Source organism: Panthera tigris, chromosome D3 (genome assembly GCF_018350195.1).
Source record: "Panthera tigris isolate Pti1 chromosome D3, P.tigris_Pti1_mat1.1, whole genome shotgun sequence".
Taxonomy (NCBI): domain Eukaryota; kingdom Metazoa; phylum Chordata; class Mammalia; order Carnivora; family Felidae; genus Panthera; species Panthera tigris.
Genome location: NC_056671.1, coordinates 64,981,373 through 64,998,566, shown reverse-complemented (window position 1 = coordinate 64,998,566; position 17,194 = coordinate 64,981,373). Strand labels below are relative to the sequence as shown.

The 17,194-nt window shown below is 42.4% G+C and overlaps 1 protein-coding gene across 3 annotated transcripts in view; it reads right to left on the bottom strand.

Annotated features, from left to right (window-relative positions):
* SETBP1 (SET binding protein 1) overlaps window positions 1-17,194 on the bottom strand; it is a 370,870-nt gene that overhangs the window by 104,367 nt on the left and 249,309 nt on the right. For all 3 annotated transcript variants that reach the window (XM_042963012.1, XM_042963013.1, XM_015536870.2), the window contains one exon: window positions 447-3,906. In XM_042963012.1, coding sequence (XP_042818946.1) covers window positions 447-3,906 — 3,460 coding nt within the window. The remainder of the gene's footprint in view (window positions 1-446; window positions 3,907-17,194) is intronic.

The following is a 17,194-nucleotide window of genomic DNA, read 5'->3' as shown; positions in this document are numbered from 1 at the left end:
TTCTGGAGGCAGCATGCCAGATGAACTAGATATCGCTCCCATCCAGCATTGACATTCTTGGGATCTTACTGGCATTCTTAGTGAGTTTCAGAGGGTTTATGCCACTAACAAACCGCACCATCAGATTGGATGAGGACTTAAGCATAGCATCTCTAATAGAAAGCATACACACAGTGGGTGTGGTTGTAGTCTAGGTAGCTACTGGGGCTGTCTCTAGGCCCATGGATCCCAAGGCAATGACTCTGAGAGGAAAGGCAGTAAATACCAAATAACCCGTGTATAAATAGTGCTGCAAAGTCACATGTGAAGAACGCCCATTTCCACCTGGTCCCTACCTCTCTGCAAACTAGTGAATACAATGTGTCAATGATGGCAGACTCCTGACGTGCAAAGGCCAGCACTGAAATAATAAGACAGCCCCGGTCTGAGGAGAAACACGGCCTTACCTGGAGACAGGGAGGAGTCGTAAGAACTTCTCTCCTTGCGGCTCATCTTGAAGGCTTGGATGTCCTTTTCCCTGTATGTCCCAAAGCCCTCATAGCTCCTCCTTTTACTCCCGCTCATGTCACTGTCCCACTTGTCATTTGAAGGGGTCATGTCACTGAACACGTCCAGGCTCTCGGGTCGGGTGCTGCCACCATCCCCACCACTGCCAGAGTACCTCTTTGTGCACGAGTCTGTAGGCTCACTGCTCAAGTCACCTTTGTCCTTGGCCTGTGTCCAATGCTGGGCATCAGAAAGTGACAGTGTAGACAGGGTGTCCACCTCAAAGTTGTTCTTAGAAGCTTTGTGGCCGGCTTCACTGTGCTGGTGCTTCTGCTTCTCCTTATGCTTATTCTTCTCACTCACTAGTGGGAGCTCCTTGTCCGCACTACTCAGCCGCTCGCTCAGGATGTGGCTGGAGAAGCCTGTGGCTTTGCCTGCAAAGAGACCACTCAGGTTGTCATGGGTCCCCAGGATCCGGTCTTCCTTGTGCTTATGCTTGTGTTTGTGTTTTCTCTTGTGGAGCCGACCGCTGGACAGACCGGCACTGCCCGCCTTGGGAGGATTCAGGGATGGCTGCATGTCGCCGAGGCCCATGCCGACAGGTCCCTGCAGGTGCACTCCATGCTTTGCTTTATGCTTAGCTGTACCAGACATCTTCACGTGGGAGCTTGTGTGGAACTGAGGTGGTGGCACTGTTGGCCTCATGAATGGGGAAGCTGCTCCAAGTGTGTGCGACAGGTACAAAGGAGCTGGGTACTGACTGTAATAACCAAGGTTCATCATAGGCATTGATGTGTAAGGCATTCCATAGGGTGCATAGTAACTTCCACTGGGAATAGGGTAGCTGAACCCTTGTAAAAAAGGCACCTTTGTCATGGTGTCATTGGTTTTTGCAGGCCTACCACGCTTCTTCTTTGACTTCAAGTCTGAAGTCCTGCGAAGATAGAGCAACGGGTCATACTGGATATATGGCACCGGGTAATAGTGATCGAAATTAATCCGAAAAATGCTGGGATACGGATTCTCGTGGTAGAAGGTGTAACTCCGGTGGGAGATCCTGAACACCTGGAACTTGGTGATGAGCTCTTCCAGGTCTGCCAGAAACTGAAGGTCATCACGATTTTGCAGGCTTTTCCGTTTCCTCTTGTGCTTTGGCTTCTTGAGGCTTTCATGGGCCAGGAAGTTGTCCACCATGAGATGCTTCTGCCGGTGGCCATGCCGGTTCTTTGTGCTGGTGTCAGACGGAATGGTCTCCGGGTTGTCCAGGGAGCAGAAGTCAAAAGAGTACCTCCGTCGGGATTCTGAACTCTTCTCTGCTTGGTCAGACGTGCTGTTGTTGTCCGTCCCAATGCCGCTGTCGCTTGGGATCGTCTCCTCACTGTGCGACTCGCTCACGGGGGACAGCGTTATTTCCTTGAGTGACCCAATCTCGCAAAGGTGGGAAGGTGAGTTGGCCATCAGCCTGGGGGGAGACAGCTTCCAGGCTCCACTGTGTATTCCCTTTTGGGTTTTGGTTGGAAGAGCACTGATAGGCTGGAGATTTGGCATAGTTTTCAACTCTGAAAAATTGGTTTCAGTGCTGGCGGGGCTCAGGTTGCCATTTGACCCACCTAACTGTGTTGAAAGTGGGTGCATAGCTGCTGGTGAAGACGCCACAAGTGACTGAAAGTTGGAAGGCACGGCTGGAACATCCGGCTGGCTAGAAACAGGCCTTGGGTGCTTGATGGCTGTTTTGGGTTCCTCAGATGGGGGTGGCAGCTCTGCTCTTGGCTTCCTGCCCCTCTTCTTGCCAATGTAGATGGTTCCCCTCTTGCTGACATTAATCTGCTTGCCCAATTTGCTCTCGATGGCTGCTGCCCCAGGGCTGGTCTCTGGGGGAGCTTTAGCCTTCAGAGCAATGTTGCTGGAGCAGGACAAGATCTGGTTCAAGATATTTTTTCTCTTGAGTGTTTTCATCTTATTGATAGTTTTGATGGTCTTCTTATCCAACACCCCAAGCTTTCCAACTTTTTTGTGAAATTTCATCTCGCTCATGGGCTTGTCCTCTCCTGGCACTAGTTGGGCCAACTTAGCTAAACTGCGTCGTCTCTTTCTTTTCTTCGTGCCAGGGAACTCCCGGCTGATGGGACTGACCGGGCTGGTAGAAGTCCCCTCGTGAATCGTCTCAACCGTGAGCAAAGGCTGCTTCTTCGGCCGCCCCCGCTTCTTCTTGACTGGCGTGATCACAGTAAGACTGTCTGTGTTGGTGTACAGAGGGCTGGATGGGGTGATGGGATAGGCAGATGGCGGTTCCACCATCAGTTTATCGGAGGTGGCCATGACTGCCTCCCGAAGCATACTGGTGGGCTTTGGTTTGCTGCATGTCCACCTCCGTTTTGCAGCAAATTTGGGATGCTGGATTTCTGGCAGCTTTCTCGATGGAGAGTGGTCTGTGCACGCTGGAGGCGTCACGATCATGGGTGGCTTCCGCTGCTTAGACAGACCTCCTGGAACGACTTTCTCGGCATTTCCACTTGTTTCAAGGCCAACTGAGGGGGACTCGTTCTCTATCATTTTACTCAACTTAGGGACACGGGGATCTTTCTTATTTCCCTCAGGGTTGGAGAGTATCCTATTAACCACTTCACTGCTCATAGTGATTCCAGAAGCCAGGGCTTTCTCTGGCATGATCTTTTCCACCACTGCTTTGATGGACTGTCTCTTTTTCCTCTTATGGCTGGTTGGATCTAGACAGGGTGCCTTGATAGGGATAGTAATCCGGACATGACTTGAGTCATTTTCAGGATTACTGACAGAACTCGTGTTCTGCCTGGCTGGTGATGCCTCTTGGGCATTATCTGCAGAGTAGCCTTCCCTTTTCCCTTCTGTATTGTCAAATGCTTTCTGGGCATTCTTGACCCAGTCCAGGTCCGGGTTTGATATGGTTTGACTTATCACATCTTTTTTACTGGACTTTTTCTTGCTGCCTATAGTAGGTGGTTCTGGGGGCTCCTTTGCAACTCCGCCATCTTGATCTACCAAGGGCTGAAGCCCATTGCACTCGACAGAGCTGCTGGGTGGGGCTGGTGAGCTGTGGCTGCCTGGGGATGGGACCACGCCTCCCAAGAGCAGATCTTTGCTGCTGTTGGACAACTGACTCCATGTGCTCCCTGCACTGCCTTTCTTACCCTGGGCCTTTGCAAAGGAAGCCACGGGCTCAAGAGCAGGGATCTTGCTGGTGCTTGCAGTTTCTCTGCCAGACTCTGGACTGATGAAGCAATTCTGAGTGGCAGGTCCACTGTCAGAGTTGGTGGACCAGTCCATGTGGTTCTGGCTGCTGCTTTTTTGCTGGTGCTTTGGTTTTAAGGTGTCACTGGTGACGTCCTGTGGGAGGCCTGGGTCATAGTGGAGAGCTGAGTGTTTCTGTGGCCGCTCATAAGCCTAAAGGTGGGGCAGGTGGAGAAGGAGAGAGAGAGAAACAAAGATGAGCATGTTGGAGATATTTAAAATTCAATGTCAAAAGGCTTTATTATTTGAAAGTTGGTAATGGCCACCTTTAATTCCAGAATGGTTTTGAAAGTTTTCTCATTTGCAGAAGTAAAAACATGTGGCACAGATTTGGAACATTAATAAGGATGCTTTGATCACCATCTTTATCCCCCTTAACAATAGGAACTTTTACCGATCTTTTGGTTGAATGCAATCTCAGCATAGAGGACAGGCCCTGCAGGTCACTTAGCTTGGTGTCCGACTTGTATGAATGAAAAAGCTGAAACTTTTCTAATGGTGAGTCCTGCCTATGGTGGCAGAGCCCAGGAGAGAATGTGAACTTTCCAACTCCCCGGTCCCTTTGCCTAACTCAAGCTGCCTCTTACTTCTGTCCCAGCTTCCCCTCCAACTCATGTCCTTCCTTTGCTTCCTCCTACTGAAGTTCATTTCTGTTTGCACTTTACCTGGGAGTTTAGCATCTCTGTGCTCAAACAAGTAGTTCACTGGGAACCACTGCAACAAGGAAAAACAGCACAAGCTGAGGAACTAAGGGGGGAATTTGAAGACTGTGTGAAGACAAGGGAGCCAGTCAAGGACATGGAGAAGAAGAAATGGAGTAGGAAAGAAACTCAAAAGACCTTCCACCCTTCTGACTTTTAGGAGCGGTGTGGTGTTGGGAGTTAGTATGCTGAGGCATCCTGAAACCCAGGTTAGGCACTGACAGCTTTCTTGAGAAAACTCCTGGACAATCTCAAAAGGAACCTTGAGTCTCGTGGACATAAATGGGTCAAAAAAAAATGCACAGTCACTCAAGATCACTGCTCCCAACCCTGTCAGCTGTGCTTCTCCCAGCATGAATTCTACAGGAAAGTCTCCAGACTTCGGCACCTTCCTGAGGACTGACCCTTCAGTCCGGAAAGGCAGAACCTGTGCTAGAGGCCAGACATAACCAGTGCCTACAAAGTCACAGAGGGAGTAGTTAATGAATGTCTTTTTGAGATATTAAAAGGTTTTTTAAGGTTGATTTATTTTTAATAGAGAGTACAAGCTGGGAAAGGACAGAGAGAGATGGGGACAGAAGATTGGAGGCAGGATATGTGCTGACAGCAGCGAGTCCAATGAGGGACTTGAACTCATGAACCGGGAGATCATGACCTGAGCTGAAGGTGGATGCTCAACTGGTTGAGCCACCCAGCTTGCCCAAGACATTAACCCAATTTTTTTTAATGTAGATACACTAACATTATTGCAGATAGATTTTAAGCCATGCTACCAGTGTAAAGAAGCATTCTTCAAAGTTTATCGTAAGTACTGTTTTATAAACACAAGCAGTAAACATACAGGATGCATTATCCTAAGATGTGTTAAAGAATGGAAAATACTAGTAAATTGAAGAAAGCTTTGGATAATATCTCCACTGAGAAGTAAATGATGGTTGGCTTAGTGGACTTAGGAAGTTTTAACCTGTAATATGTATCTGTCTTTATCTATGTATCTACCCATGTTTCTATCATCGATCTGTGCCTATTTGCCATTGATGTTCTAGCATTTACGCTTCATTAGAAAACACTGCTTATAGTCCCTATTAAGAATCAAAACACAGGTGTCAGAAACCATTATGGGTAAAATTCAATGCAGTAAAGCAAGTAGGGTTTTTTTCACAGTGGTTCCTGGAATCCCTAGAGTTATTTTCTGCCTCCCTGATTTTGTGAAATCCTGTTTATACTTCCAGTATTGGACTCTATTTTTTAAGTATCATGAGACAGTCTCCCCAGGCTAAGCCTATAAGTGCCTAGGAGAAAATTAAGACAAAAATTTACTTTTTTGTATTTACTTTTTCTTCATCTTGCAGTGTTTTAGGGGACATCACTAATCATCAACATCTAGACTAATCCTGCACTTGACTTTGCTAGAAATTACTGCTGTGGACATAAGCTGCTGTCCCATTTTTTAAAAAATACAGGAATCTTATTCATGGCATAAAATGTTGAATGCCACTTATCTTTTATGAATCAGGGCTCTGTTAATTTGTCATTTGTACTTTAGATTTTAGTTGGCACTGTGTGTGTACTCACAGGATGACAGGTCTACAAAAGGGCTTGGAAACAAAATTTCTCACTCTTTAGTGCAATAGTATAAGCGGTAACTCATACTAGAACACTTCTGAGAGTTAGTGCTGGCACTTCTTAAACATTACAGTGCAAAAAAAAAAAATCTGAGTTCCTAGTTTGGACTCCGGCAAAGCAGGACTTACAGTCACCCGTTTCCCCTGCCCCCCTCCCAACTTTCTTGCCACACCTCCCCACACTTTTCTAGATCTGGTCACTGAAGTCCACACTGGGACTTCGTAGTGAAACTGGCATTTTTGGTCTCTGATCCCACCAGTTTCCCTCGATTGCTCCGTCTTTTTCTTCTTGGAATCTAGCAGAATCCTTAATTATTACTCTTCACGTTTGAATCTCAGCTCGATTGTAGGGAGGCCCCCTACCTTAGAGAAGTACTCCTGTTAGAAGTTTTCATGAAAACAGGTATGTCATCTTTGTTGTACTTTTATTTTAGTTTTAATTTTACATTTGATTTGTGCATTAATTGAATTAAAGCCCGTTTCCCTTTCTAGCCTGTACACACCATCACACGAGTACCAAACACAGTACCTGGCAAGTAGTAGGCACTCAACAAACATTTATTGAATAAATGAAGGAACACACATTTTGCTATGGGGATATTTCATTTTTTATCAATAGTGAGATTAATGGCCTGTATATTATAACATATTGTCTCAAACACAGTTACCCCCTGCAGCCTAATTCCTTATGCCATTTCCTTCTGCAAACACCATTGTCTCTCATAAAGACATCGATCACAATCCCCATAATGCTTTGTGTCATTATTTGTGTACTTTTCTGTCTCCCTCTCCTAGACTGTAAGTACTTTGAGGTCAGAGACTCATTTATCTTCTTATCCCCTATGCCTACTACAAAGCAAACCACCCAGAAAGTTCCCAATAAATGTTTGTTGAGTGAATAAGCAAAATCACTTTTGAGATGCCTATTGCAATGATAAAATATGTGGCTGCACACAGAAGACAATAAACTGCCAATCATTCATTTGATAATGCTTATAAGGAAATTGGAGCGCTCAAATGCATTAGGTGTTGAACAACAAAAAAAATCCTTCCCCAATACTTAAGGACTAAAGGCATTTGCAAAGTAACTCCCCTTCAATGCAATTTTTACTTAGTTCTCTCTCATCTCCTGTTAATTATTTCACTTTCCAATTAACTCTGCCTTTGGGGAAGGCCATGTGACTGTCAGGAGGGTGGATTTCACTCCGGCAGTTGAAAGGTGGGGCCTGCTCACTTATACCCAGGGCAGACCGGCTGAAAGTAATGCAGTTAAGTGTGCCTGGTTCCCAGTGCCTCCATCTGGACACTGCCTGATCTCATTGTTTCTACCATTTCAGCTGCAATTTGCCCTGCTGGGAGAGCTGCACAATCAAAGGGCAGGGTGGACAAAAGGGAAGCACAACAAAGGATCAGGACTAATGGGGGGAAATGGTGCTTTAAACCCTGCACTGAGATGGGTTGCAGTGAAGGGGCAAAGAGAACTGAGGAGTGTTCTCTAAGGGGTCCAGGAGAACACGGCTTTTCTCCAGCCTTGGCTGATGGCTATATCCCATTGCATTTCACGGAATCCCATTTCTTCATCTGTCAGCCATGACATATTATATACACAATGGTAAGGCTGTCAGTTCCAATATGTCCTTCACTGCGAATTGAGTACTTACTCCATTGAGACAGAGATGGACGTGGCAAAACAGGCCCTTAGCTCAATGCTGGCTGGGGCAAACTAGGGGCTCCCCCTCCCACCCTTCCTGCAGTCAGTCTCCCCAGGGGGGGTCTTTGACTGAGGGCTTTATTGACCTACTTAGCACATGTTTCCATCTCCCCCTTAGATTCTACATTTTTCTGGGAGTAAGACCTGAATCTTTAAAGCCTCTTTGCTACCTTTCATCCATGGCAGGGGTGTTGCCTAAAATGGTTACCAAATAAGGCAAGTCCTGATGGAATTCTACATTGGGCTCATTATTTTGTGGAAAACTTTTAGTACCAACTAAGCCCAGCATTTCTCTTGGCTGTTCCCCCACCCCCCGTGAACTGTTTGAAAACATACAGTCACTTTGAAGGTGTGGCTTACTTTTATAAGAAAAATGTTTTCCGGGCCCCTTCAGCCTAGATGCCAAATGCTCATCACTGAACCACCATTCTGAAAACTACACAGATATCTCTTCTAAAGGATGTGTTTATGGAAGCAAGTTCTTCTGCAATGTGAAGAATTATTTTGTGAAGTGGATAACTTCACAATGTATAATAGATCATATACATTTAAATTTTGCGTAAGTTAGATTACCTTGTAAAAAGCACTTGATTTTTGTCTACTTTTAAGAACAAGCATGAGATCACTGCATAAAAACTTGAAAAATCCATAAAAATGGGAAGAAAATGAGTCACCCAGTCTTATCTATGGCTTATCTAAAGTAAGGGTTGTCACAATGAGAGAAGAGGGCTATTTGGGTCTGAGAAAAATCATATAACTCATCAAAAATCAAGCATGACTTTGTGGGAGATAAACTACTCTTTTGGGTTAGCTGTGTTTGTGCTACTTTCTGCTGACACTGATAATTTAAATTTACTGTTTGTAAGATATTTTGCTTTACAAGAGTAGGAAAATATGCCTGGGTATGAAGGAATGAGGGGAACTTTTGCTCTTAATTTGGCAACTGATGCTTCTCAAGATGAGATCCTGGACCACTGTACCAGAAATACCTAAGGTACTGGTTGTTAATACAGATCCTTGGGCCCCACTGCAGATCTACTGATTGCAATCTTCTAGAGTGGGACCAAGGAATGTGCATTTTAACATGCTCTCCAGATAATTCTGAAGCACAATCAAGTTTTAAAAGCACTGATCTAATGTTTCAATACTATAATTCCTCTGGGGTGGGGCTCTTCTGTGGTTGCCATGACATCTGTAGCACATTTTGGTGGTAAATGTGCAGAACAAATCACCATAGGCCTGTTAGGATATGCAATCTGGCACCAGTGAGCATTCTTGTTTTGCTCTCTGAACTCTTTATAACTTACATAGTAAGACACTCTAACATTGTACCCTGTTCAGATATTCCAAGTACACTGCAAGGTGAGGTGGGCAGAAAAGTCAATGGTGTGGGTGGATGAGTATGCTGTCCTCCCAGAAAGACTTTGGAATGCAGATGTTCATGACCTCCCACCCTGGGATTTCTATTTCCCCAACTCATGCAGGCCAATACCCAGAGCCCTGGGGTATCCTGACATTTATCTCTGAGGCTCAAAGCAAGTGCTCGAGCCTGAGCAAGAACTGAGTGTGGGAGACAAGGAATGTAACCAGAAAATGTCTGACGAAAGCTTCTCAACCCTGGCTGTACGTTAGAATCATTAGGAAGCTTCATAAAGAATACCATGCCTGGGATCTGACCTGGACCAATTAAATCTGCATTCTAGAAGTGGGGTCTGAACAGTAGTACTTTGTTCAAAGCTCTTGGTTATCCCAATGGGCAGACAAAGTTGAGAATCACTGGATTATATCAAAGACAGGGGTCTGGGTTAGGGACTAGGGAGGCTCTGATATTATCAGGATATGTTCTAGTTCAGTGGTTTTCAAATGTGTTCCATAGAGTCCTAGGATTTTGTAAAGACATTTCTGAACTATAGCCAGTGGATGGGGCAAGAGAGATGCTCCACATCATTCTTTTAACCCTCAAATAAACATAACAGCCCTGCAAAGGATTTCATTTATGAGTGTAGGGGTTGGGGAGAGATGGTTCTATCACTTAAAGAAAGACTTTGAGAATGACCCGTTAGGCTCATGAAGAGGAAAAATGTATATATCAGCTTCCATTGAACTTGACCCCAGAGGATCTCTCCTCATCCCAGTTCATTCCTGCACTTGCTAACAGTAGGTATAGAAGAATGCCACTAAGTACCTTATTTGAACCATAGTCTTATGATCCTCTGATTCCACGGGTGTGATGGACTGAATGTTTATGGCCCTCCAAAATTCATGTGCTGAAATCCTAAACCCTAATGTGATGGTTTTAGGGAATGAGGTCTTTGGGAACACAGTGTGATTAGGTAATGAGGGCAGAGCTTTCATGAATGGGATTAATGCTCTACCCCAAAGAGACACCCCAAGGAACTCTCTTCTCCTTCCCCATGTGAGGCAAGAGACATATGAGAGCCATCTCTGAACCAAGAAGCAGGTTCTCACCAGACAGTGAATCTGCCAACACCTTGATCTTGGACTTCCTAGCCATCAGAACTATGATAAATAAATTTCTGTTGTTTATAAGCCACCCATCCATGGTATTTCATTATAGCAGCCTGAACAGAAACACTACTCAGCTACTAAATGAACATAAAGTTTTCAATTATGTATATAAAGTGAAAGTGTCCTCATTTCCTGTCACATGAATTGCCCTGGGAAGTCACCTTGATTTAGTTCCCATAGGAACTATTCCTGATATGCTGTTTGGGGGCTGTGAGCGATACTAACACACTCCTTTTCCTGGGGGTGATAACAGCTGGTGCAAAGACAGAGGCCCCTAACGTATGTTTCCTTGAGTACAGGGCAATTCTGAATAATTTAAAATGATCATTGACTTCATTCCAGCCACAATGTTGTAATAGGTATTAGACTTACCCTTTCCCTGGAAACAAATATAAAACTGAACACAAAATATGAAGCAACTGTTTTCAGGCACTGGACAAGAGATAATATGGGCTGTGATTCTAGAGATAAGGAAACTCATGAGGCCTCCATATCCCTATTTTTTTTTTGGCTGGGAGCACTTTCTGAACATGGACCCAGAAAAGTAGAAGCCAGAAATCTGTGATCTCACTGCATGGAAGAAACAGAGCTCAGAGTATTGGGCTGAGGGAACTGGAATATGAGAGACAGGGTAATTGAGAAGAGGAAGCCATGTAGAAAAGAAATCCTAGAAACCCTTATAGTGATCTTCTTATGTCTTTGGCCAATTTTTAATCTGCACTTGAGGGCAAGACTCCATGAACCAGCAGAGTGCAGCTACTAGGGGTCCATACGCTGAACACAGAGTTCTGAGATCACTAATACCTGGCAGTGTTGGATTTCTGTTTAGCCAGAGTGGGGTAACTTAAATGAATATTCCAGACATTTAGTTGATATTACAGAAATGGTACTCCTTAAGTGTAGGATTACACTAGCCCCAGAATAGAAACTATGTTAATCCCTCTCTAACAAAGTTTAAAAAGAATCCTCAGTAGAATAAAGCTAATCTGCCAGTAAATTAACTACCTATCATAACAAAGTCGAACTCTTTAAAGGAAAACAACAAAACCCAGAATCTACACAATATAATATCTACAACATCCAGGACAATAAAAGATGTATCAGACAAGCAACAAAATAGGCAAATGTGACCCAAAACTAAGAGAGTAGATACAGATCCAAGGCCCCTAAAACAACCGTTATGAAAATGTTCAAGTGTTGAAAGGAAAAGATGAACATAATTGATGAATATATGGGGAATCTCAGCAGAGAGACAATAACTCTACCAAAATAACCAAATAAAAATTCTAAATTGGAAAAATATAATATCTGAAGTGAAAAATTCAAAGTATGTATTTAACAGCTTATAGGACAATGCAGAAGTGAAGTTGAGTGAACATGAGGGGGAGACAATAGAAATGATCCAAACGGAAAGAAGGGAGAAAGATGTAAACAGAAAACAAACAAAAATAAACAAACAAAAAACCAAGGCTTCAGTGCCCCGTGGAAAAGTATCAATAAGTCTAACATATATAGTTAGCTTCCCAGAAGTTTAGGAGAATAGTACATATGGATTCACATAGCTAAGATGCTCAATAGACAGAATAAACACACACATAAACCACATATAGGCACATTGTAAACACACTGATGGAAACCAAAGGTAAAAGTTGTTTTTTAAAAAATGTTTATTTGTTTTTGAGAGAGAGAGTGTATGCTCACACATGAACAGGGGAGAGGCAGAGAGAAAAGAAGACAGAGAATCTCAAGCAGACTTCATGATGTCAGTGCAGAGCCTGACGTGGGGCTTGAACTCATGGGCTGTGAGTTTGTGACCTAAGCTGAAATCAAGAGTCGGACACTTAACCAACTGAGCCACCCAGGCACCCCCCAAAGATAAAAGTTTTAGAAGCAGCCAGAGAATTAAGACACATCATTATAGGGAAACAATGACAAAAATAACATCTAACTTCTCATCAGTAAAAATCAAGCCAGAAGATAATGAAATAACATCTTCATGTTAATAAAATAAAAACAAAACAGTCAACTTAAATTTCTATAACCAGTGAAAATATCCTTCAAAAATGAAGGTAAAATATTTTTAGATAAATAAAAACTGAAGGAATCAAATGCTGACAGACCAAAATTATAAGAAATGTAAAAGGAAGTTCTCTAGGGTAAAGGGAAATAATACCAAATGTAAACCCAGATCTACATGAACAAATGAAGACTATGGAAATGGAAAATATGTGGGCACACATACAATTTAAAAGGCAAATGATTGCTTAAAGCATAAATAATAACAATAAATCATAGAATTTATGACTTTTATAGAAATAAAATGTAAAACAATAAAACAAGAAACGAGAGTTGTATATGGAAGTATACTTGACCCTCAAAAAACATGGGTTTGAACTATACGGGTTTACTTACATGCAAATTTGTTTCAATAAATAGGATACACTACTGTAAATGTATTTACTTTACAATTTTCTCAATAACGCTTTCTTTTTTCTAGCTTACCTTATTGTGATTATACAGTAAACATACAAAATATGTGTTAATAAACTGTTTATGTTATCAGTAAGGCTTCCAATTAATGGTGAGCTATCAGTAGAGTTAAGTTTGGGGAGAGTCACAAGTTATACACAGATTTTCAACCATACAGGGCTCAATGCTCCTAACCCCTTTGTTGTTTAAGGTCCACTGTATATGTTTATTAAAGTTCTTATATTTGAAGGGATGTAATAATAGTTCACAGTAGCTTGGTACTTGGTGCACATTGTAATCTCTAGAGCAACCTCTAAAAATAAAACAAAGTCATGTATCTAAAACGCCAATAGAAGGAAACTTACGGAATACTAAAGAAAGCTTAATTAGTCCAAAAGAGGGCAGAAAAGGAGGAAAAAGAATGAAAAGAGGACAAAGAGAAAACATAACATTGTAGATAAACTGAACACTACTGGTAATTACATTGACTCGAAATGTATTAACAACTCCAAAACAACAACAACAACACACAGGATAGATTGTCAGACTAAACAAAAATGTAAGACCCAATTGTAGGCTGTTTACAAGAAATACTTTTAAATGTAAGAATGCAGACAGCTTAAAAGTAAAAGGATGGAAAGAGATAAAATACAAAAAACATTAAGAATACTGGAGACAATAAATACAATGCAAAATAGACACCAGGACAAAAGGTATTCTGATAATTAGGGGCATTTCAAAATGATAAAAATAAAAGTCAATTCATCAAGAAAAGACAATACTACTAAATTTGTTTGCAACTCAAAACTTCAAATACTTGAGACAAAAACTAAGAGAATTAAAGAAAGAGATAATTCCACAATAAAAGGATTTTAAGGGGAACCTGGGTGGCTCAGTCGGTTCAGCATCTGGCACAGAGCCTGCTTGGGATCCTCTCTCTCCCTCTCTCTCTGCCGTTCCCCCACTCATGTTCACTCCCTTTCAAAATAAATAAAATTAAAAAAGATAAAAGAATGTTGACACTTTTCCTGCTGGAACAAACTGACCAAAGAAATTGGAAAAAAAAAATGTATGGAAGACTGGATCAACATTCAGTCAACTGAACATTACCTACCAGCAAAACACCTTTGCCCAAATATTCTGGGCCAAAAGAAGTAGCAATGATCAGTGAGCACCTGCTGATGTCCTGAAAAATCATTTGTCATCAGGGAAATGCCAATTTAAACAACAACAAGATGCTACTATGTACTTAACAGGATGGCTAATATTAAAGAGATTGACAAATGTTAACAAAGATATGGAGCAACTAAAACTCTCATCCATTGCTGGAGCAGGTGTAAAATGGTACAACCACATTGGAATTTGATTTGGCCACACCTTTTAAAGCTAAATATACTCTGTGACTCAGCAATTCCACTCCTACAGATTTACCCAAGAAAGAAGAAATTATTCATCCACAATCAGACTTTCATAGAACCTTCATAGCAACTTAATTCTGAGTAGAAAGCACTTGGAAACAGCCCAGGTGTTGATCAACAGGGGAATATAAAATTCATCAATAAAAATAAAAGTGTAGATATAGTCAACAACATACATAAATCACACACACACAACGATGCTGAGCTAAAGAAGCCAGACTCTCAAACAGTATATACTGTACAAATCCATTTATATAAAGTTCTAGAATAGGTGGTGGGGTTGTAAAGGGTCAGGAGGGAGGTTTCTGGGGATAATGGACATACTTTAAATCATGAGAGGATTTCAAATTACATTTGTCAAAATACATTGTCAAAACTGCTTAAAAGTATGCTTCAGATCTGTACGTTTCAGTATATGTAAATTTTACTTCAATTACATGAGAGAGAGAGACTATGTCAAACAATGATTAAGAACTCCTTATATCCGACACTCACGTACATGCACCCATACACCCCAAAGCCACTCTGCAGAACTTAGGGACTTTTTTCCTCCAATGAACACCTGAGGCAGCCAGTTACTCACTGTTTCCCCTTCCCAGAGTCTTCCCTCTCCCCTTTGCACAAGGACAGCTGATGGAGTTGATCCCTAAACAATGGAGCCTGAATCAAGGAGGCAGGTGCTTGCGGCTTCTGCAGGCCCCATTCTTGGCAACATCCCTGCCCTGGGCCAAAAGGTAGAAAGGTGAAGCCTGCCTCCCTCCCAGCCACAAATCCACCTTGTTTGAGGTAAGGAAGGAAGCCTGACAAAAACCTGCTCACAAATCAAAGTTAGCGCTGCCCCGCCTCCTCTGTAAATCATACGAGATCCATCTGGGTAATGACTCCTCCAGTGTAATTCCCTATTAAGAGGCTTTATCTGGAGAGATAAGCAGCTGGTTTCCGTGTCACTAATTGCTGTCTGCTGTGATTTTAAAACATCTGCACCATTGTGCTCTTCATTTTCATATTCTAATCACCCTGAAACTTGAAAAAGGTACATCATTGATTGTTTCTATGGGTTAATTAGTACACAGTCTCCTTGTAGAGACAATTTAGAGGCAGCCAGAACCTCAATCAGGAAGTTTGTTTTAAAAATTAATAACATCGGCTGTGGCTGGAGGGACTGTCACGTTCAGGGACTAATCTGGACTCTCCTGGTGGGGGAGCCACCTTTTGTTATGCTCCACAGAGAAGGGAAGCAGACAGTGAAGGGAGTGGGGAGTGGGCGAGTGTAGAGTGGTGGTAGGCAGGACCCAGGGACCCAGGATAGGACTTGGTCCCAAGGGGACCGGACCGTTGGTCTCTGCTGCTTCCCTCCCTTCCAGCTAGCCCGAGTCCCTTTCCCAGTCAGTAAAAATCAGGACTTTAATGAGGACTGACCGAAATATCTGGAGGTGAGAGCAATTTATCAAAGCAATAAGAGTACAGACATTACTTTAGATTTTAGAGTCTGTTCATTGTTCCCTCTACCTCCCCATCTCAACTATGGGAGGGAGATTAAGGGACAGGGCAGTCAGAGATGAAAAGAACCAGAGCAAACAGGTAAGTGACATTGGAATTCAGAACTTCTCAAATTTAAATTGAACAGGATTCACCTGGGTATCCTGTGTAAATGCAGATTCTGATTCAGGAGGTCTGGGTGGACTGAGATTCTGCATTTCTACCAAGCTACAAGGTGATGCCCAAGGCCAACCATTTGAGATGTGGTCTAGTAGACCCTCTATTCCCAGGCCCTTGACCAGAATCACTATTCCTGAGATCCAAAGGACAGCTAAGAGGTGGCAGTGTAGTGAAGGAGCTTGGGCTCTATGCTGGGCTCTTTTTCACAGCCCCACAATTAACAGGGTAAGTCAACAGCCTCTTGTATCTTGTCTTCCTCATCTAGCAACTAACAGCAGTGCCTTTTTCCCTCTTAAAAACATACTCAATTTTTTAAATCTATAAGAAACAACAACAACAACAACAACCAACAGTGCAATTATTTCTACCCCCACTGCTTTTTGAAAGCGCAAGTCAGGGACGGGTAGAGAGAGGGACCGAGAGAGAAACCTAAGCAGGCTCCACACTGTCAGCGCATAGCCGGACATGGGGCTCAAACCCATGATCTGTGAGATCACGACCTGAGTCGAAGTCAGACACTTAACCAACTAAGCCACCCAGGAACCTCACTTCTTGCAATCCTGCAACTAATGTGTTCTCTGTATCTATGAGATTGTTTTGTTTTGTTTTCCTTTAAGATCCCATATATAGGATATCCTACAGTATTTGTCTTTCTGTCTGATTTACTCAGCATAATGTCCTCCAGGTCCATCCATGTTGTTGTAAATGGCAAGATTTCATTCCTTTTTGTGGCTAAATAATATTGCACTACATATATATATACATAAATGTATACATATATATGTGTATACAGATACATATACCATAACTTCTTTATCCATTTATCCATCAATGGACACTTATATTGCTTCCATATCTTGGCTTTTGCAAATAATGCCACAATGAGCATGGGAGTACATACATCTTTTCTAATTAGGGTTTTTGTTTTCTTTGCATAAATATCCAGAGGTAAAATTGCTGGATTGTATGGTCATTTTATTTTTTGATTTTTCAGAGTTAACTTCCATACTGCTTTCCATGGTGGCTGCACCAATGTACATTCCCACCAACGGTGAGTAAGGAAGGGTTCCCTTTTCTCCACATCATAGGTATGAGATGATAACTCGCTGTGGTTTTGATTTGCCCTCCCCTGATGATTACTGATGTTGAGGATCTTTCATGCATCTGTTGGCCATCTGTGTGTGTTCTTTGGAGAAATGTCTATTCAGATATTTTGTTCATTTTAAAATTGGATTATGGTTTTTTTTTTTTTGCTTTTTGTTTTTTGTTTTTGCTATGGAATTGTGTGTGTGTGTGTATTTAAAATGTTTTAAGTTTATTCATTTTGAG